A 17,653-nucleotide genomic window follows, 5' to 3' on the forward strand; every position below is an offset into this window, starting at 1 on the left:
CTCCCCTCTCTGCTCCTTCTCTCCTCTCCTCCCCTCTCCCCTCTCTCCTCCCCTCTCTGTTGCTCTTCTCCTCCCCTCTCCTCTCCTCTCCTCTTCTCTCCTCCCCTCTCCTCTCCTCCCCTCTCCTCTCTCCTCCACACTCCCCTCTCTCCTCTCCTCTCCTCCCCCTCTGCTCCTTCTCTCCTCTCCTCTGCCCTCTCTCCTCCCCCTCCTCTCCTCTCTCCTCCCCTCTCTGCGCCTTCGTTCCTCCCCTCTCCTCTCTCATCTCCCTTCTCTCCTCCCCTCTGCTCCTTCTCTCCTCCCTCTCTCCTCCCCTCTCCTCTCCTCTCCTCTCCTCTCCTCTCCTCTCCCCTCTCTGCTCTGTTCCCCTTCTGACAGGTTTGTAAAACAGGATTCGAAGGTTGATGGTGGAGGCCCTCTCACAAAAACAACACCTCAGTCGACTCTTTTATAGCAGTTAACATTAGGATTTGTGGCACAGCTGTAGTTGGATTGACTGCACGTCACTATAAAAGGAGAATTTTCAGTTCAGTAAAGGGAATCCTGGACAGCCCCATCAGTGTCAAAGTGATGTAAGTTTGTAATCATCCTGCTTGTTGTGTTCCCACTGGAGAGCAGTCCTGCAGGCAGGGGTCTGGCCCCGAGAGCCCATCTGCTCTCAGTGAATGGTGTGAGGTCATGAATTCCAACATTTGCTTTTCCACTATTAACATGGAGGGGCTCTGGAACCCAGGAAAGGGGGTGCATGCCAACCCAAACATTGCCTGTAGGGGGCGACAGAAGTGCGTGAGCATGCTGTGGTGAAGAGGGTTCTCCAGTTTCCATTATGCTCTTAAATGTGTGAACACGTTCCCGTCCACACATTGCAGCCAGCAGAAAAGAGCGGAGTAGACAACGATTAGTGTGGGTTGCAAACATTTAGTCCGTTTTGAATGTGAAACATTTATAACCTCCCACCTTGCTTTCGTGATAGGATGCACTCTGATTATGTTTGCAGAACTGACCTGAGGCCAGTTCTGCAGTTTGTGTAACAGTGGACTCATATCAGCTGTAAAAAAAAGTCACCTTCTGCTCTGAACTATAATCACACAGCCATCAGCTGTGTTTACAAACCCAGCGTCATTTAGGGTCGTAAAACATTTTCTGGTTGTATGATAAACTGAACTGGATATTACTGTCAGTACACTTGTAGCTTCTATACATCTCTGCCCCGGGGATCTGCCGCTCTGTCGAGTTCGGTCCGAGCAGAGTGCTCTGGGTCAGGGCCAGACGCTCCTGCAGCAGCCAAACCAGCCACAGTAACACCACACCCAGGGCCGCAGTGGAGCCATCTGATAGGCGAATGGGGGAGATGTTTTCTTAGAGGGCTAAAGTCAGTTTCTGAGGGTTTAATTACAGAAAGCGGGCAGGAATATTGGTGCCTAGGAGTACACAAAGTAATTTAGTCCAGTGTGTCCAGTACGATGTGGAACCAGTCCTTAAGAGCAGTTTCATTACATATTTTATTGCAATAAAGAAAGGCTCTCTCCAGCCTGGTTGCCATAGACATGACTGCTGAAATGGGGTGTGTGTGTGTGTGTGTGTGTGTGTTTGTGTGTGTGTGTGTGTGTTTGTAGGAGAGACAGATAGTAGCTGCAGCTTCATAGGAGTCTACAATACACACACAGCTTATCTGTGAGAGGAGTATGTGAGTGCACGTGTGTGTGTGTGTGTGTGTGTGTGTGTGTGTGTAGGGGCGCCACAAAGGATTCTGAGCCTTGTAAAAGGACATTATATGGCCCCACTTCCTAATAATGTAAAATTGTTTTGGGGTTACTGCCTGTCACAGGCCCTTAGAATTGTCCTAAGCCCTCCTGCCCGGTACTACCTCGCCAGTACTGCACTACCCCGATAATACCTCTCTAGTAGGCTGCTAGCAAACCATGAAGTGCCTCATAACCCCGCGCATGGAAGCAGCCTGTGCTCTGGCACACGGCCCCTCCCCCAAACAAAGAGTGTGCTAACAGAGCGCAGCACTGACCCGAGCTGTGAACTCAACTCCAGCAGATAAACAGCGCGTCTCCCTGAGCGTGCAGCTCGCGGCCTGCCACACAGCGCCGTTCAGCTCTCAGAGGCCGAAGCTGTGCGGTGCGGCCCAGCCTGAAAGGCAGTATTGATCTGTGACCGGCTGCTGTAACTGGGGTGTTGAGTGAATGCCAAAGGTAGCCTAGTCGGAGAGTGCGCTGTTAGACCATGCAGCCCGGTCAAACCAACTCTCTCTCTCTCCCGCCCCCCAGCTGGCCTGCATACGAGCTAGATGCTGGAGATAAGGAACTGCTGGCCAGCTAAAAGCTTTTATTCAAAACTTCCTCTGTGTGCTGGCTTTTAGTGGAGACATCTCTGTGGGCAGGCCTGGTGTCTGCTGCCTGTTCACTTACTGAGTACCATTCAGCCCCTCAGTTGGCTCAGCTTCACAACACCTCAATCTTTCTGTCACTATCACTCTCCCTCACACACACACACACACACACACACACACACACACACACACACACACACACAATCAGCCCAGAAAACAGTCCTTCAGTCTCCATTCCAATTATTAGAGCAAGCGCAAGTCTTAAATCCAGGTTCTTGTCCATGCGGTGTGATATGTATATTAGGGCTTGTGAGTGGTGGCTGCTAAGTAAATAACAGGGAGGCAGTGGTGGCAGCGTGCCTCTTTCGGGCATACGGGCCAGAGAAGCCGTTTGTGTATACATCTCCCTCGCAGGCCTGGCTCCCTGACAGCCGCAGAGAAAGGCAGAGGGACGAGGGGAGGAAGGGGGAGGCTGTGGTTACCTATGGGACGGTAAAGGAGGAGCTGAGGAGAAGGTCTCGCATGGACAAGCAGGCTGCAGCTCTCCACACAGTTCTGCTGTGGAGGGTCTGTGGTGCACAAGAGGAGAACTGATGAGCAAAAGGGCTCCCCCACGCATCAAGAGTCACTGACAACTGTGTAAACACACTGAACACTGAACGTGACACAGTGCCTGCCTCTCCTGCTCTGTGTGTGTGTGTGTGTGTGTGTGTGTGTGTGTGTGTGTGTGTGTGTGTTAGGTGGGGATGATGCTCACTAGGAAGAAGGTTGATAGGCCCACTCCATCCACTAGCTCAGAGTGTATGCGAATGTGCATGTGTGTGCGTATGTGTCTGTGTGTGTGTGTGTGTGTGTGTGTGTGTGTGTGTGTGTGTGTGTTTGACAACTAGAGGATGAGAGCCAGACCAAAACACCTTCCCACAGAACCCTTGTGCTGCAGAACCCAACACAAGGCAGGGAAGGATACAAAGAGGTGCAGATTACATACCCCCCCCCCCCCCCCCACACACACACACACACGCACACACACCGATGATTCACTTTAGTCAGCTTTACAGCCTCTTCCTACTGCTCCCACTTCTGTAGTGTATACAACCATATATCACCTGCCTCTTATAAACCTGACAAGAATGTAAAAGAGAAAGAACGTCTCCATCATACGAGCTCCGAAAGCTGTTCTCTTCTCCATTTTACTTGCACAACACCAAGCTTCAAGACTTTCCCATGTCCCTGAGAGTATGGAACTCCTCGCAGGGGTCCTCTGAAGGGCAGTGAGGAGGGGTGTTTGGGGAAAGCCACTCTTCAGTCAGACGGCAACAGCAAGAAGATCGCGACGAGCGCCCGCCGCACGCTAGTGGTGAGAGCGCCGTGGGTTGGGCTGCTTTCGCTCGCGTTACACTGGTTCTGCATACTGGAAATGCTCTTTGGGTATGTGACACTGAGTCAGTGTGTGGGCCTGCTTTACCCACTGGCTTCCAACCCAGAGAGAAGGAACCATGGAACCTAACACATGCGCCGTGTTATGTGTCCTTAGACTCGTGCCTGTGGGCAGATTATGGGCAGATTACAGATAGATTAGCAGCAAACCAAACCCTTCTTGCTATTGTCCCCTTTTGGATGGATGATAAAGGCATTCTGGAATTGTCTGATAATAAATGAAAGCCCACAGGAAGCAAGGGAATAGATGTGACATGCAGGAGCACAAGCTCAGAAACACCTCCAGTGACCACCCAACCTGACAGTGTGATTATATACTTTTCTCCTGAGATTAATAACATAAATTACCTCCACACTCTTATTTTCCAGTGCAGCCATGCAGCAAGAAAGAGAAAAAATATATTCCTGAACTAATATTAGATTCATCTCAAATAAATGCAGGAATTACCCTGAAAGTTTGTATAGTTGTGATCCTTGTCCTGTCTGAAAACTTTAATACTTAGCAGTTTGGACTGGCTGGCTCCTGGTCTAACCCTTAACTGACCCTGGATCAGGGTAACGACAGGCTGGAGGCCCCTGTGTCAATGATTAGCTTAGCTAATGGGATACTGTAGCCAGAAGTAACCGGCCACTAGATCAAAATGACAACCTTGGTGTCTGCAGGATAGGCACTGATTATTAGACCTCAGACAAGTGGGTCTGCTCAGTCTAAATTTATAGCTTTCTAACTGGCCTAAGTGCTTGTATGTCAAGGGTTTCATATTACTGCCCAAAAAAGTTAAAGGCTTGTGGTAGAAGACCAAGTCATTGTGGAAGAACATTGCTGAAGCTGGTGAAACTGGTTTTATGCACTATGTCTCATATCCTGTGTGCAATTAAACAAGGAGGAAACTTGAGAGCGCAAAGGATATCGCAAAGCACAGTTTCTGAGGTCCAGCAGAACTAGACAAAATATTAATTCACTAGCGAGTTGTGTTTTCATGGGCCAGTGTAATTGTAGAACAACACAATCACACACAGAGATAGACTGAGGTCACTTTCTGAGCAATCACTTAAAAGCAAGCCGTTCAAACCGAATAGCCTAATAAAGCTAACAAGTGCCTGGAACTAATTAATTATTATGGAACATGCTTTTGCATCCTATCACACTCTTACAGTGTGCTAAAAGCTGTACTAAGTCAACAGTGGGAAACACGTGACACTAAAGGCTCCCTAAGATCCACCCAGGGGCTTTTCTGGTGATCTTAACTGTTCCAAATGGCTTGTTGTTGTTGGAGCTTCGAAGCTTGGTGTTAAATGTTTTTTTCTTTTGCTCCTGACTTATTAAGATGCCGGAGGTGGCCTCTATATAGAGTCCAGCAAAGGGCTGAAGCCACGAAAGGGCCAACTGAAATCTGCTCAGTGTTGCTTTAGCATTCTACTGTACACTCCTCGGAGGAGGATGTGTGTATTACTAACCGAAACATGAAGGACTGCTACTAAGCTAACAAACTGCTGCCTGGTCTGAGGTGCCATGGCTGCTAATGTCTCAAAAAGGTAAGTCGAACAATTCCAACAAGCCGGAGTATGGTGCACAACCACAGAAATAATTCATGCTAACAATTTATAAATGCTTTTTTTATGAAACCATAAATAAGTCCAAGATATTATCAGTTGACTGACCTCAAAACATCAGTGTTGGAGGTTTGATGCAAATTTTGTTAAAAAAAGAAAAAAGGACCGCATTCCCATGGCAGTCCATTGTCCATATACCTGGAAACATGCTAGATCTGGTTTTCTTCAACGATGCGAGACAGAGAGGGAGACACAGATAGCATCTCGACACAACGCCAACACTAACCAGAGGTGCATTCCTCACTGGCCAATAAAGAGGCTGGTCTGAAGAGCCCAGGCCACGCCTGAATCCCAGTGAAAGGCAGAAAGTTCCAGAATCCCAAAGCAAAACCAGAGGGCAGTACAGAAAAGCGCTCGTTCATGCGAAAGCCTCACTGCAAAGAATCCATTGCAGAAAAAACACGCAAGACCAAACGAACGTTTCCTAATGTTATCAGAAGCTGTGACGGGTAGTAATGGACCACCTTTTCATCCCACTGATCTGTCGATCTCCTGCATTTCACAAGCAGTTGGAAAAGGAGAAAAGGGGTTGGAGAGGGATGAAAGCGCTCTAGAACCCCACGGACATGGACACGTGGGCGTAGAACATCCCAAGCAGGAAGGAGGGAATCGCAGGTGCTGTGATGCCTGAATGTGATATGATGGGCGAGGATAAGAGGGCTTGGCACACTCAAGATTTTGGACAGGAGTCCACCCGGAGTCCACCCAGAGTCCCCGCAAAGCCTCCCAACAGTGGCCAGGCCGTTCAAGAGGAATCATATCACTGTGTTTCCACTGAGAGCAGAACATTTAGCTAAGATTATGTCATTCCTGTTAACAGGACAGACCCAGTGTGTGCCAGTGTAGGTCTCGGGGCCTGATGGGTTTGAGTCACTGATCTCTAATACAGAACTGGATAGCTGATGCAGTAGTAAACTCTCTAGTGAAAGCTATCACCACCAGAAGTGGCCAACCTACCAGTATGTCCAATGCCAGTATATTGTTAAATAGATTCTAATAGGAGACTGGCATTCTGCACAGCCTTTCAGCACAAATTGATCTTTTGTAAGGGATGTGGCCAAAATAACCCACAGATACTGGGTTAATTAGAACACATTATGGCTATATTGTCCCTAGATTATGGATGCACTTCTTGTATTTGTGCTAATTTATAAAACAAATTTAACATGGTAACTAACACTGTTATCAGTTATTGGGCAGACTAACATGGCACTGTGGGTACAAGCTTGTTGCGTCTTTAGCGTTAACGTCATTAACATCAATGGTTTCAGTTCATCTTGGCAGCGTTGCAGGCTCTTCCTCAGCCTACTGCTCATACAAGATTTAATGCCTCTGCTCCTTCATGCAGGTGTATGTGTGTTTGTGTGGGAGTGTGTTTGTGTGGGAGTGTGTGAGTATACATGTGTAGCTGCCAAAGTGCAGATTTACTGGTTTATTTAAGTGTGAAAGACTCACTGAAATAAACCAACGGCCTGAGTTTGTGGTGCCACAGGCTGGGTCTTTGAGGGATTGCTGAACATATGCACACACACGCCCACGCAGACACACACACACACACACACACACACACACACACACACAAGCACAGCATCTCTTGCCAATGCCAACCCAAGCAGAATGAAGGGTGAATTTTGGTACCCAGCGTGAGGGCTGCAGTGGTATTAAAAGTGAAGGAGGGAGCGGAGAAGTGCAAACACACCACTGCATCGAGCGCTGGGCGTCAGCCTCAGCCAGGACGCAGCCCTGAGCGGGAGGCAGTGTGCTGAGACAGGTGATGCCACTAGTGAAGACACTAATGCTGATGGACAGTGATGCCTGTTTCACATACGCTCAAGAAACTGGCTGCAGTTTTCCATTATGCGTGTGTGTGTGTGTGTGTGTGTATGTGTGTGTGTGTGTGCGTGCAAGAGAGAAAGTTAGTGCATGGTTGTCTTCTTTGGTGCAAGGGGTCATGAGACATGTCTTTGTCTCGAGGAGAACCAGGTGCAGACTCAGCACACACACACACACACACACACACACACACACACACAGAGTGTGGACGTGTGTGTGTGTGTGTGTGTGTGTGTATACATTTGGATATAAGAATGGACCCGTTTCATGAAATAAATCGGCTGAATGGTCGCCCTTCCTGCCCACCCACGCTACATCCCGGTATGCGCTGCTAGACGTGAGGTATGAACCAGCTTCCCAGCCATCCTATAAACAACAGAACCCTTGAAGAGGGTGGCTCCGGCGACCAGCGATCTGCTCCCACGTCATCTCTTTCCTCATTAGGAGCTGGTGCTTCCCCCTCTCCCGCCGTCCCGTCACTTCCCACGGGGTGGTAGTGCGCCGCCTTGTCCTGCGGCTCATCTGCGTGTCTGAACACGGTGTGTTTCAGGGGCTGCTGCATCTCAGCAGTTTATCTAAAGTGAAGCCCTGTACGGAAGCAAGGGCTGAAGGAGGAAGAAAAGTGTGAAGAAGATGGGGAAGCCCAGGCAGGCTGTAAACGGCTCCGGGAGCTCGGAGGCACACGCCACCGGGGACGTGTTCTCGCTCAGCTTCTCCTCTCTCACCTCCTCTGCCTGCAGTGCGCTGGCGTGATGTCTCCTTCCTAATAACTACATATGCTTGTCCTCTCACCCCCTCTTTCACAGGGGCTTGACTGTTCCTGTGCAGAATGGAGGTTGGCTGGAGGCGAAAATATAAAGTCTCGTTCCAGGTGCGTGCAGCCGGGGTTACGGGAGGCGTCAGGGGTCAAAGTGCAAAGCCGAGTTGGGTTCGACCCCGTTCCGGTTAGCACAGGGGTGTGCGGGTGTTCCCGTGCTGCGTGTTTCACTGGGAGTGTTTGCACACTCTGCACAAGTACTAGATGGAATTAACTGTAAACTCGTTCAAATGTCAATATCTCCGTGAGTAATATGCATGGGTTGCTGGGAAATTCTTCCCCTTTGACGCTGAACCGTGCCTCCATCGGGTGCATTTTAATTCTGACTTTATAAATAGCACAACTGGGTGAAGAAGTACAACAGCTACAGTTCCATCTGACAGCGTGGTCCAGTACCACTGATCCCAGGCTCGTAAAACATGACTAAGAATGTCCAGCTAAATTAAACTGAATGTGGACGGCACCTCACGTGGCTGATTTGGGGACTCGTGAGCAGCGGGCGTGTGGTCAGGCTCTTCGCCTGGCACTCTCGTAAACGGTTTCACAGTCATTCGCACGGCGGTAAATCATTGCAACACGGAACAGCTCCGCTCGTAAAGAGCAGCACGGTGCGCTCTGGACCCCTCTGCTTTTAACTCCTGCGACCGAAGGGTCTGAACGTGAAGCTAGTTTATGTATGTGAATGATTTTGTGTGTGTGCATGTGCCTGCGTGTTCATGTAAAACAGTTGTTTTGACATCTGTACCAGATTTATGTGACAGGCCTGGGCAAAACAGTTGTAAAACATCTTTTATGAGGTCGAAGGGTGGCAAAATAGTTTTTGTTCTCATTCTTTTAACCTGGCGTTTTGGCCAGTAATCGCAGAGTTCATCTCGGCCCCTAGCTAATTAACACTCTTAGAAGCGCTCAGCTGGCCCACAGACCCAGCCTGCCTGCACGAGTCGGCAGTCCCGTTTCCACGGTTACATAACCCACCCGTGGACATCCCGAGTCCCTTTTACAATACGCAGGACATTTCCGACAACACCCCTGCCCGCGCTAGCCGATGCGTCCTCCAGGTCTCGGTATCAAAGGGAGTTTAACTGCGCGAAAAGAATGAAACTTCCAAACGTAAACACCGAGGCTATCGATCTCGGCCTCAGTTGCTCGACCGCAACCACTTCTCTGTGGTTTTCGACTGGGGAGTTCGCAGCAGGATGAACAGCCGAGCGGCTATGCAGTGTGGCGAGCACCAAGAATGGCTCGGATTCTGTAAGACGTAAACAGATCGTGTTATTGAAAGAGTTCAGATGGACGTAGGTGTCTGCGCGGGTACCTGCGCTGACTTCACGTGATGCAGACTGCAGCATTAAACGTTTGCACATGTTCCTCACCATCAACCATTTCTTAGCTATCAAGTAGCGCGTGTATTAAAATGGCTAAAATAGTTTTAGTGGCAAAGAGCTCGACATTGGAAAGATATGAATGAAAGTATTGTAACTTAAGAAAATGTGCGCCACGCAGCAACCTTTAGACCGATGTAAGCGATCAGCTAACCGATCTGCATTTCAAAAGGGACCCATCATTATTATCTAATAAAACACATCTGAAGTATGAGGTAACACCAGCCACTTTAAAAACAGAAACGCAAGCAAAGGAACTTTAAAAGACTAAAGTAAAATAAAATAACCGCAACACTACGTATAAACTATTGCTATAATTACACTGGTGCACCTGGTTTTTACAAGGGAAAAAATAGTTATGAGTAATTTTACTTTTCCCAACACTGGTGCCACTCGGTACCAGAAGTAGCAGAGAGCTTCACGCAGAGTTCGAGATCTGTCACACCTGATCTAGCTAAAGGGAGTTAGCAGAAGACCTCTTAACTGCTAATGTGTGCCCACTGTGAGTTGGAGTAAACTATAATGATAGGGTAGGTCTCGAGGAGCAGGACTGATGCCCATTTTGCTAAACCTGAAGTGTCAAGATAACAATCCTGCACATTCCCTCCCTCGAGTTCCCTCGCGTTCCCTCGCACCCTACACTGAAAGACAAAGTTGTCCACAGCTTCCACTAACTGCTCAGTTAACTACCGGGTGGTTCAAAGTCCAGGATTTCCACCGCTCATGTAAACGGATCTGTTGTATCTGTGTGCATAGGGAGTGGCAGAGCAGCTCAGTCACCTCCAGGCAAAGGTTGGGTAGGAAATGCAACACTCCAGATTTATTAGTCACGCCCACTTACCTGCAGATCCAGGAGATCCGCTTGGTCAGATTAAATGGGGCCGTGACCAGCTGACCGTGAAGTGCAACTGGCTGCTGGGTGTGTGCGTGCGTGTGTGTTTGTGTGTGTGTGTGTGTGTGTGTATGTGTGTGTGTGTGTGTGTGTGTGTGTGTTTGTGTGTGTGTGTGTTTGCAAGTCACAGGGAGACAGAGTAAGAGTGAGACAAAGAAAATGACCATACTGGTTTTGGCTTCCAATAACTTCAGATAACACCATGACAGGAATTCCTCTCTACACCAGACAGTTCCAAGTAGCATAGTGCCTTATTTCGCAGAACCACAGTTTAGATTATTTATGCTGGTGTAAACATGCTGGAGGCTCCTCCTCTCCTCCCTCGTTCTCTCTCTAAATATGTCTTTCACAATGACTGATGTCTTTGAGGGCTACATGCTCAGCAGTGTGGACAGAGACCAAGAGAAGCCTGGGTGTATCCATCTGAAAGTGAAGAAGCTTCTGTGGGCCTTTGGTTCGAGGCTCCACGCTCTAATCGTTCCAGCTGCGATGTGCGAAACAGCAGAGGTGAAGCTCGGCCTGGTCTGCCTTTTTCTCCCGCTGGTATGAGGCCTGGTAGGGTAAAACCCATAAGGACCACCATTGTGGCTCTAGCGCTGTCTCTCAGTTTCCAGCCCTCAAGGGGCAAATCAAACTCTGGGCCCCACATATCAGACACACAGGGCAGGCGACGGAGGAGAAAGAGAGGGGAGCATAGAGATGGTCTGGATGGGGATGCGGGGCTCCAGGGCAAACGTGGGGGAGAGGGGATCAATTTCCCTCACCTCTCTGGTCGCAGAGTCTTGTAAAGAAATCCCCACAGGAGCAGGCCATGAAACCCAGCCCTTGTTAGGCGTGCAGGGCAGTGGGCAGGGACAGGCCTATTAGCCCTGTCTCTGCTTTCACTCACACACTTCCTGGAGCCGCCGGACTCACCAGACTGTGAAGCTTGGCTGCTACTGCCACATCTGACACACACAAATGCCTCTGTACCGGTACAAATGTTGTGGAAGGATCCAGAAGGGGGGTGGGTAGGACTGGATATGCGCAAACTCCTCGACTGTTGAGTGGGGGAGTTTCTCAGATCATACGTGCTGTTAATCGCCATCAACAGACCTCAGCATGTCCATATTCCATTTTCTAGAAGTTAATTGCGACACACGCTCGGTCCCTCTCTCTGTCCCTCGCTCTCACCATGGCTCTCTCGGTCCAGAAGGCTGCACACTTCTCTGCATACACTCTAAGGTGAAGGGACTGTAGTGGACACTTGTTGCTTATTAACTAGCTGCTTGTTCAATTATCTGCCTGTTGACAAACCACATGAGGATATCTGGATGAAAGGGCCCTAATGGTGCCGTCTGATAGCGAAGGGAGTCACACGCAGGTCATGCATTCCTCTGCTCAACAGCACCAACCCTTTTTACACCACCAGTCACCGTCTTGTGTCTTACACCTTGGTAGATATGAGGTAGCCTCTGGACAATAATTATCACTTCAGATTTCATTAACACATTGACACGCATCTCACGGCCAAACTGGGAAGTAGTTCACCATTACACCAACCAATTCATTCATAAAATAAGGGATCATTTACATTTGTAACTGTGTATGTGAATGGGGTGCAGAACCACCGGTCCTGGTTCAGGATTGTCAGATCCTGCCTATAGACCTACACAGGATGTAAATTCCAACCCGAAGTCACAATAGAAATATCTTCTACCTTCAGCCAAATCAATAAACAATCACATTTGCGGATGGCAGTCTCCTTATCTAGCCAACTCAAGAAGTCAATGAGTCCTCATCACTTCGGTGAAGAGGTGCAAACAACAAGTCTTGTCTGATGAAATTAGTGTAGACGAGCCAAACGTTTGGTCAGCCTTTGTTTATGTACACAGCTTTGGAGGGTGACATCCTAGACCCTCGGTCAGATTCCTTCCAGATTCCTTCCCTAATCAGGGATATCTAACCCAGCAAAGGGTGCTTAGGCAAGGTAGAATTCTAATTGCTAACATCGTCACCCGAGCATTTCGCATTGTCTTACTCCCGGCATTGGTGAGCATGGCCTGTCTCGTAGGGGAGTTTCCTTATCTTAATGTCTTTTTGTTTTTGTAGAGATAAATGGATGTTTCTTGGGCGCACGGTCGGGGTGTCTGTATGCCTGCACTGTGGAATGGGAAAAACCCATAAGGGATCTATGGCACTGGATCAGAACATTCTGGCTCCATGATCCAGTTCCTGTCCCACTGCACCCCTGCTGGGTTGGTACATGTCACTACTGACTGCTAATTTAAGCTTAGCAGTGCCTTGTCTTTAAGAAGACTGAAGCATTGTGCTTAGTGTTTGGGTGGGGGTGTTGGTGAATGCTGTTGGATTGGGCAGAGAGGCTAGTGCCTGAGTTCATTACACAATACACCATCCCAAAAGAAGCTCCAGTGACGTGCTCCCTTGGCATATATCAAGGTGACACTTCTGCTCCTGTGTTGTACTGACGGGATGAGAGTGTGTTTCACTGACTGTGTGAATCCAAGCGTGAGACACGACACACCATCATTAATGGTTGGAGTCCAAAGTCCAAAGTCCACTCCACGTGGACAGCTGTAGTCGAACATCTGAGAGAAGCTCACTGACATTTTAAAAGCATGTGGCTGTCTGTTCCTGACTCTGCTGCAGACGTGAACAGCTGCGTTACCGGGGTTGGGGGGGGGGGGGGGGGGGGGGGTGGATACTGTATCAGCAGCCCCTCCTCCACACTGCTCATGTGACCTCTGCAAAGGTTACGGATGTCTGGCTCTCGTAATCCCCAAGGCTTCCAGTCTGGCATTAAAAGAAGTCGCCACTGCAGCAGTAAACGGAAGGGTGATGGTGGCCTGGTTTCCATTCTGACCACTGAGACACTTGGTCTACGCCTAAACGGCTGAACGCTAAGCCCTCTCCTCTCTCATATCAGAAAGATTAAAAACATTTTTCCTGCTTACGACCTGCAGGTGACCTCAAGTTGAACCGCAGACGATGTGGAGAGGACTTACTGGGTAAAGGCCAGTCACACGAGGACGTTCCAAACACAGGTTGCACTTAACAAAAGAAAACTAACCATATCTTATTATTAGCCATTTTCATTTAACTGTACTAATATACAAGCAAGGCCTAAATGACAGGTCTATGGCGTATGCGTCAGACAGAAGCGATGATCACACTGGTGCTAGGGCGTGGCCAGAGAGAGGCTGGAGAGCCTCACTCTCAGAGTGGGGGGTGGAGGGAGAGATACTGACCAGCTCCGAAGGCGAAGAAGAAGCTCTTGTCTGGATACTCTTCCAGCAGGAGCTTCACGCGCATGCCCATGCGCTCGTTGCGCTTGTATATGAGCTCCTGACGGAAGTAGCTGTCGATCTCCTGTGCCGTGGCCTGCTCGCTGGGACGCAGCGTCACATTGTTGAAGTTTGGAACCTGGGAAGAAAATGGTGACGCGAGGAGCAAATGATGGGTCAATGAAGGAACAGAGTGCTGAATTCCACTGAATCCTGGTTTAACACGTTCTCACCCTGCTGGTGGTAGTGTGTGCGCAAGCGTGTCCGTGTGTGTGTGTGTGTGTGTGTACCTGTGAGGTGTCATGGTTGAAGATGATGGAGTTGAGGTCCCCACAGTTGTAGTGTTTGATCAGGTCTTCGGTAGTGTAGGGGACCTGCATGCTCCCTGCACGAAGACTCTCCTGCTGTAGCAGCGTCTGGTTCAGGGCGAAAATCACCTGCAAGCCCACAACAGGAGGCTGATGGGTGAGGGGTCGTGGGCACACTCATGTTGAAAGGGCTTCTGCCAAGCTTAGCTATCTGTTTGTTCCAAAGTACTTGATTTGTGTAAAAAAAAAAAAAGTGCTCGTGTTACACATTCAAACATGTTTACAAATTAAGATGTTGCTTCTACAGTGACTTATATGATGCAAAAGAATGAAGGCTGTTTACAGAAAAATGTCAAATGTATGTGGTTTTGATCTGGAGATTTATGGAGGAATATACAGCAACAGGTGTTAATCGTCTTGTTGAACGTTTTGGTGTTCAACACAACGGGTGTTAAGTCTTCAACACTCCATGTGTTGAAGGTGTTCAACACTACAGCAGGTGTTACTGTTCAACAGGTGTTAGTGGTTCAACACTACAGATCCTGCAAGAACAGAGTATGAGGAGCAATGCAATGGATATGGAATATGATGCCAAATAAATACAATATCACACAAAACATGCTAATGGTGGTCAGCGACCAGTCTGATCTCTCCTCCGGCACCCGCACAGTGTGCAGGTGAAATGTGGAATGTTCAGGTTGCAGTGGCGAGCCTCACGAAGGAGTAGCGCTTTTCAGCCCAGCTTTGATGTTTGTGAGAAGAAATGACACGGACCCGAGAGCTAAACAGTGTTCGTTTCTCTCACTTCTTTTCTGGCTCCAAGTTTAGCTGGGGAACAAAAGCTCACCCTCCCTCCCTCCCTCCCTCCCTCTCTTTTTCTCTCTCTCTAAAACCCCACAGTGCTAACATCAGGGAGTCTTCTCCGAGATCAAAGGCAGGGAACAGCGTTTCTTTCAATTAGTTCTACTTCTCCTCTTTTTGTTGGTTCTGTTTCAGAACTCACTCTTGTCTCACCATGAAATTCTCCTGTGCTTACCCACTGGCCCAGCCTGTGTCCACAGCCCTTGATCTCTCTCTCTCTCGCTCTCTCACACACACACCCTCTCCCCACCACACTCCGATCCCCCTCTTCAGATCCTTTTGGACCAATCTATTACAATGACTCTCCCTTCACCCAAATAACAAGTTTATTTGTTTCTCAACAGGGAAAAATCTATCAAGCTGCCGCCTCCCCCTGTGCAGTGGTCTGTGTAGCCATACAGCTGGTGAGAGGCTATGCATTAAGACTTAACCCAAGAGTTCTCCACTTAGACACACACACACACACACACACACTCACTCACTCAATCACTCACTCACACACACACACACTCACTCACACACACACACTCACTCACACATGTACACACTCCCTTGCTCACATATACAAAGACAAATTTGCTCTCGCTCACACAAGCAGACACACTCCTGTGTACTCTTTCACCAATATTCACCATTTCTCACACATGCACAACATCAACATTCACTCCCTTGGTCACACACACACAGACACACACACACACACACACTCACATGCTCGTGTGGCAGGACTCTTTTCATGTGTTGTGATGACACTCCCTGGTCCTGGCTGCTATTGTTTCAGGGTCTCGTCCGGAGAGAAGAGGGCAGTGCCCGGCAGATGCCTCCTCCTTCGGGACAAAGAAACCCCCACCCACCCTGCGGCCTCTTCTGGCCCTGCACTTTCATCCCTCGCCCATCAAAGCGTCCTGCTCTGCATCTGAAAGGGGGCCGGCTTTATGCCACTCAAATTACCCTAACCCCACCCCTCCTCCCTCCCCAGCACTGCATCAACAACAACAAAAAAAAAAAAAAAAAACCTTTCCCCATCTGCTCCATAGCGGAGTCCATTTTTTGGGGTGTTTTCTCAGACCCCCACCTTCCCACCCTCAAACCCCTTTCAGCGTCTTAAATCATAGTCCAGGGTTGGGGGGGGGGGGGGGGGGCTCTCAGAGAATTGAGAGAGCGAAAGAGAAAGAAGGGGCTGGGAGCAGCACGAGGGAGAGAGCGAGAGAGCGAGAGAGCGAGAGGCTGAAGCTTAACGAATTACATTTCTGCCTGTGATTCCCTCCGTTGTGTCCGAGCCGTGGGTCAGCAGGTGAATTCACGCACACGCACACACACACCCCTCCCACAGCAAAGCTAGCTCATATCAAAGAGCACTGGCTCTATGAAAGTCAATAATTCTTTGTAATGGAAATAAAGCACTATTCTAAGTTTGAGGGGGGTATAGAGACTGAGAGAGAGGGAGAGAGAGAGATGCGTAGAAGGAGGTAGACTGGAGGCTGACAGAAATGAAGAAAAAGAAGAGCGGTCCTGTGAATATATTTGTGTCTGTGTGTCTGTATGAACACGCAAGGCAGAACTGCGCTGAAGGAGACTGGAAGGTAGCAAGCACCAGACTCTAAACACCCACACTTGCTGATGCCTTTGGTCTCCAGTGGAAGAGTGAAGTGAAAGGAGCATGACGGCAGGTGGAGGAGGTGTTGGAGGTGCTGGACGTGTTTGGAAATACTGGCTGTTTTGGAGGTGCTTGGAGATACAGGATGTGTTTGGAAGTGTTTGGAGGCACAAGAGGTGCTAGAGATGTTTGGTGGCGCAGGAGTACAAGCGGTTTTTGGAGATGGAGGCGGTTTTGGTGGTGTTTGAAGGTAGGTACAGGCGGGGCTGGAGGTGTTTGAAGGTAGTTACAAGCAGGGCTGGAGGTGTTTGAAGGTAGTTACAGGCAGGGCTGGAGGTGTTTGAGTCATTGAGGTGTGTAGTTTGCAGGAGCTACACCGCAGTGTGCGTGTGCACTTGGTGTTGAGCACGGTGATGCAGGTTTCTTCATCTCTTAAGCCTGACATGTTCCACATAATGACTGCAGCAGCCGGGCAACTCAATGAACTTGGCAGGTTCCCAAGAGCAAATGAAGACTTCCAACCGCTTCCATTTCTGTCTCTCTCTCTCTCTCTCTCTGTCTTTCTCTCTCTCTACCACTCTCTCTCTCTCTCTCTACTGCTCTCTCTCTCTCTCTCTCTGCACAAAGGCATGAATGAAAGACATAGATGTTATCCAAGAAACCCAAGACTTCATGCATAGACTGAGCACAAGTTCACTTTAATGGACCCGCAATCCCTTTTAGATACAGAGACTAGCTGAACCAGAAATGGCTCGAGTGCCACACAGCTTAATGGAGCACATTCACTGCTTGCAATTTGTTTAGGGTAGCAGAGTCCCTTTCACACTGACCCAGGACCAGTATCTCACTCAATTTCTCTACTATCCAGATGAGGCAAGCTGAACTCGGATCAGCTCTAATGCACAAACCTTAACAACAGGTACCTTCGCAGACACAGCTAGCCTTAGCCCTGTCTGTCAGCGTTTGTAGTGATGGACAGCTTTGTGTCCCCGTGCTAGTGGACTTTCTTTAAGTGCATTGACTTCTTTTTCTCGCAACATCACCAGTCCTTTTTTGTCGCAGCACTTAGGAACGCAAACAGGCCGAGGAAAACACAGAGCCGGTAACATTGTTAGCCTGTTCGAATGGCCCCAGTTTTTGCGAATGGCACTGGATGGGCCATGTGAATATCCCACGCTGCACCGCTGTGCGGTCTGGCAGTCATGGCGACAATGCGTGATGTTGCCTGCCTTCCTCATTCCTGCTAAAAGCATCGACAGGCTAGGCCTGTGGTCTGATAGTGAACCTGGA

The 17,653-nt window shown here is 49.0% G+C and overlaps 1 protein-coding gene across 2 annotated transcripts in view; it reads right to left on the reverse strand.

Moving 5' to 3' along the window:
* The window catches only part of trabd2a (TraB domain containing 2A), a 41,796-nt gene that overhangs the window by 9,998 nt on the left and 14,145 nt on the right, over positions 1-17,653 (reverse strand). For both annotated transcript variants that reach the window (XM_027018800.2, XM_027018799.2), the window contains exons 3-4: positions 13,888-14,034; positions 13,562-13,736 (exon numbers count right to left, since the gene is read on the reverse strand). In XM_027018800.2, the coding sequence (XP_026874601.1) occupies positions 13,562-13,736; positions 13,888-14,034 (322 nt within the window). The remainder of the gene's footprint in view (positions 1-13,561; positions 13,737-13,887; positions 14,035-17,653) is intronic.

This window comes from Electrophorus electricus, chromosome 6, assembly GCF_013358815.1.
Source record: "Electrophorus electricus isolate fEleEle1 chromosome 6, fEleEle1.pri, whole genome shotgun sequence".
Lineage (NCBI taxonomy): Eukaryota > Metazoa > Chordata > Actinopteri > Gymnotiformes > Gymnotidae > Electrophorus > Electrophorus electricus.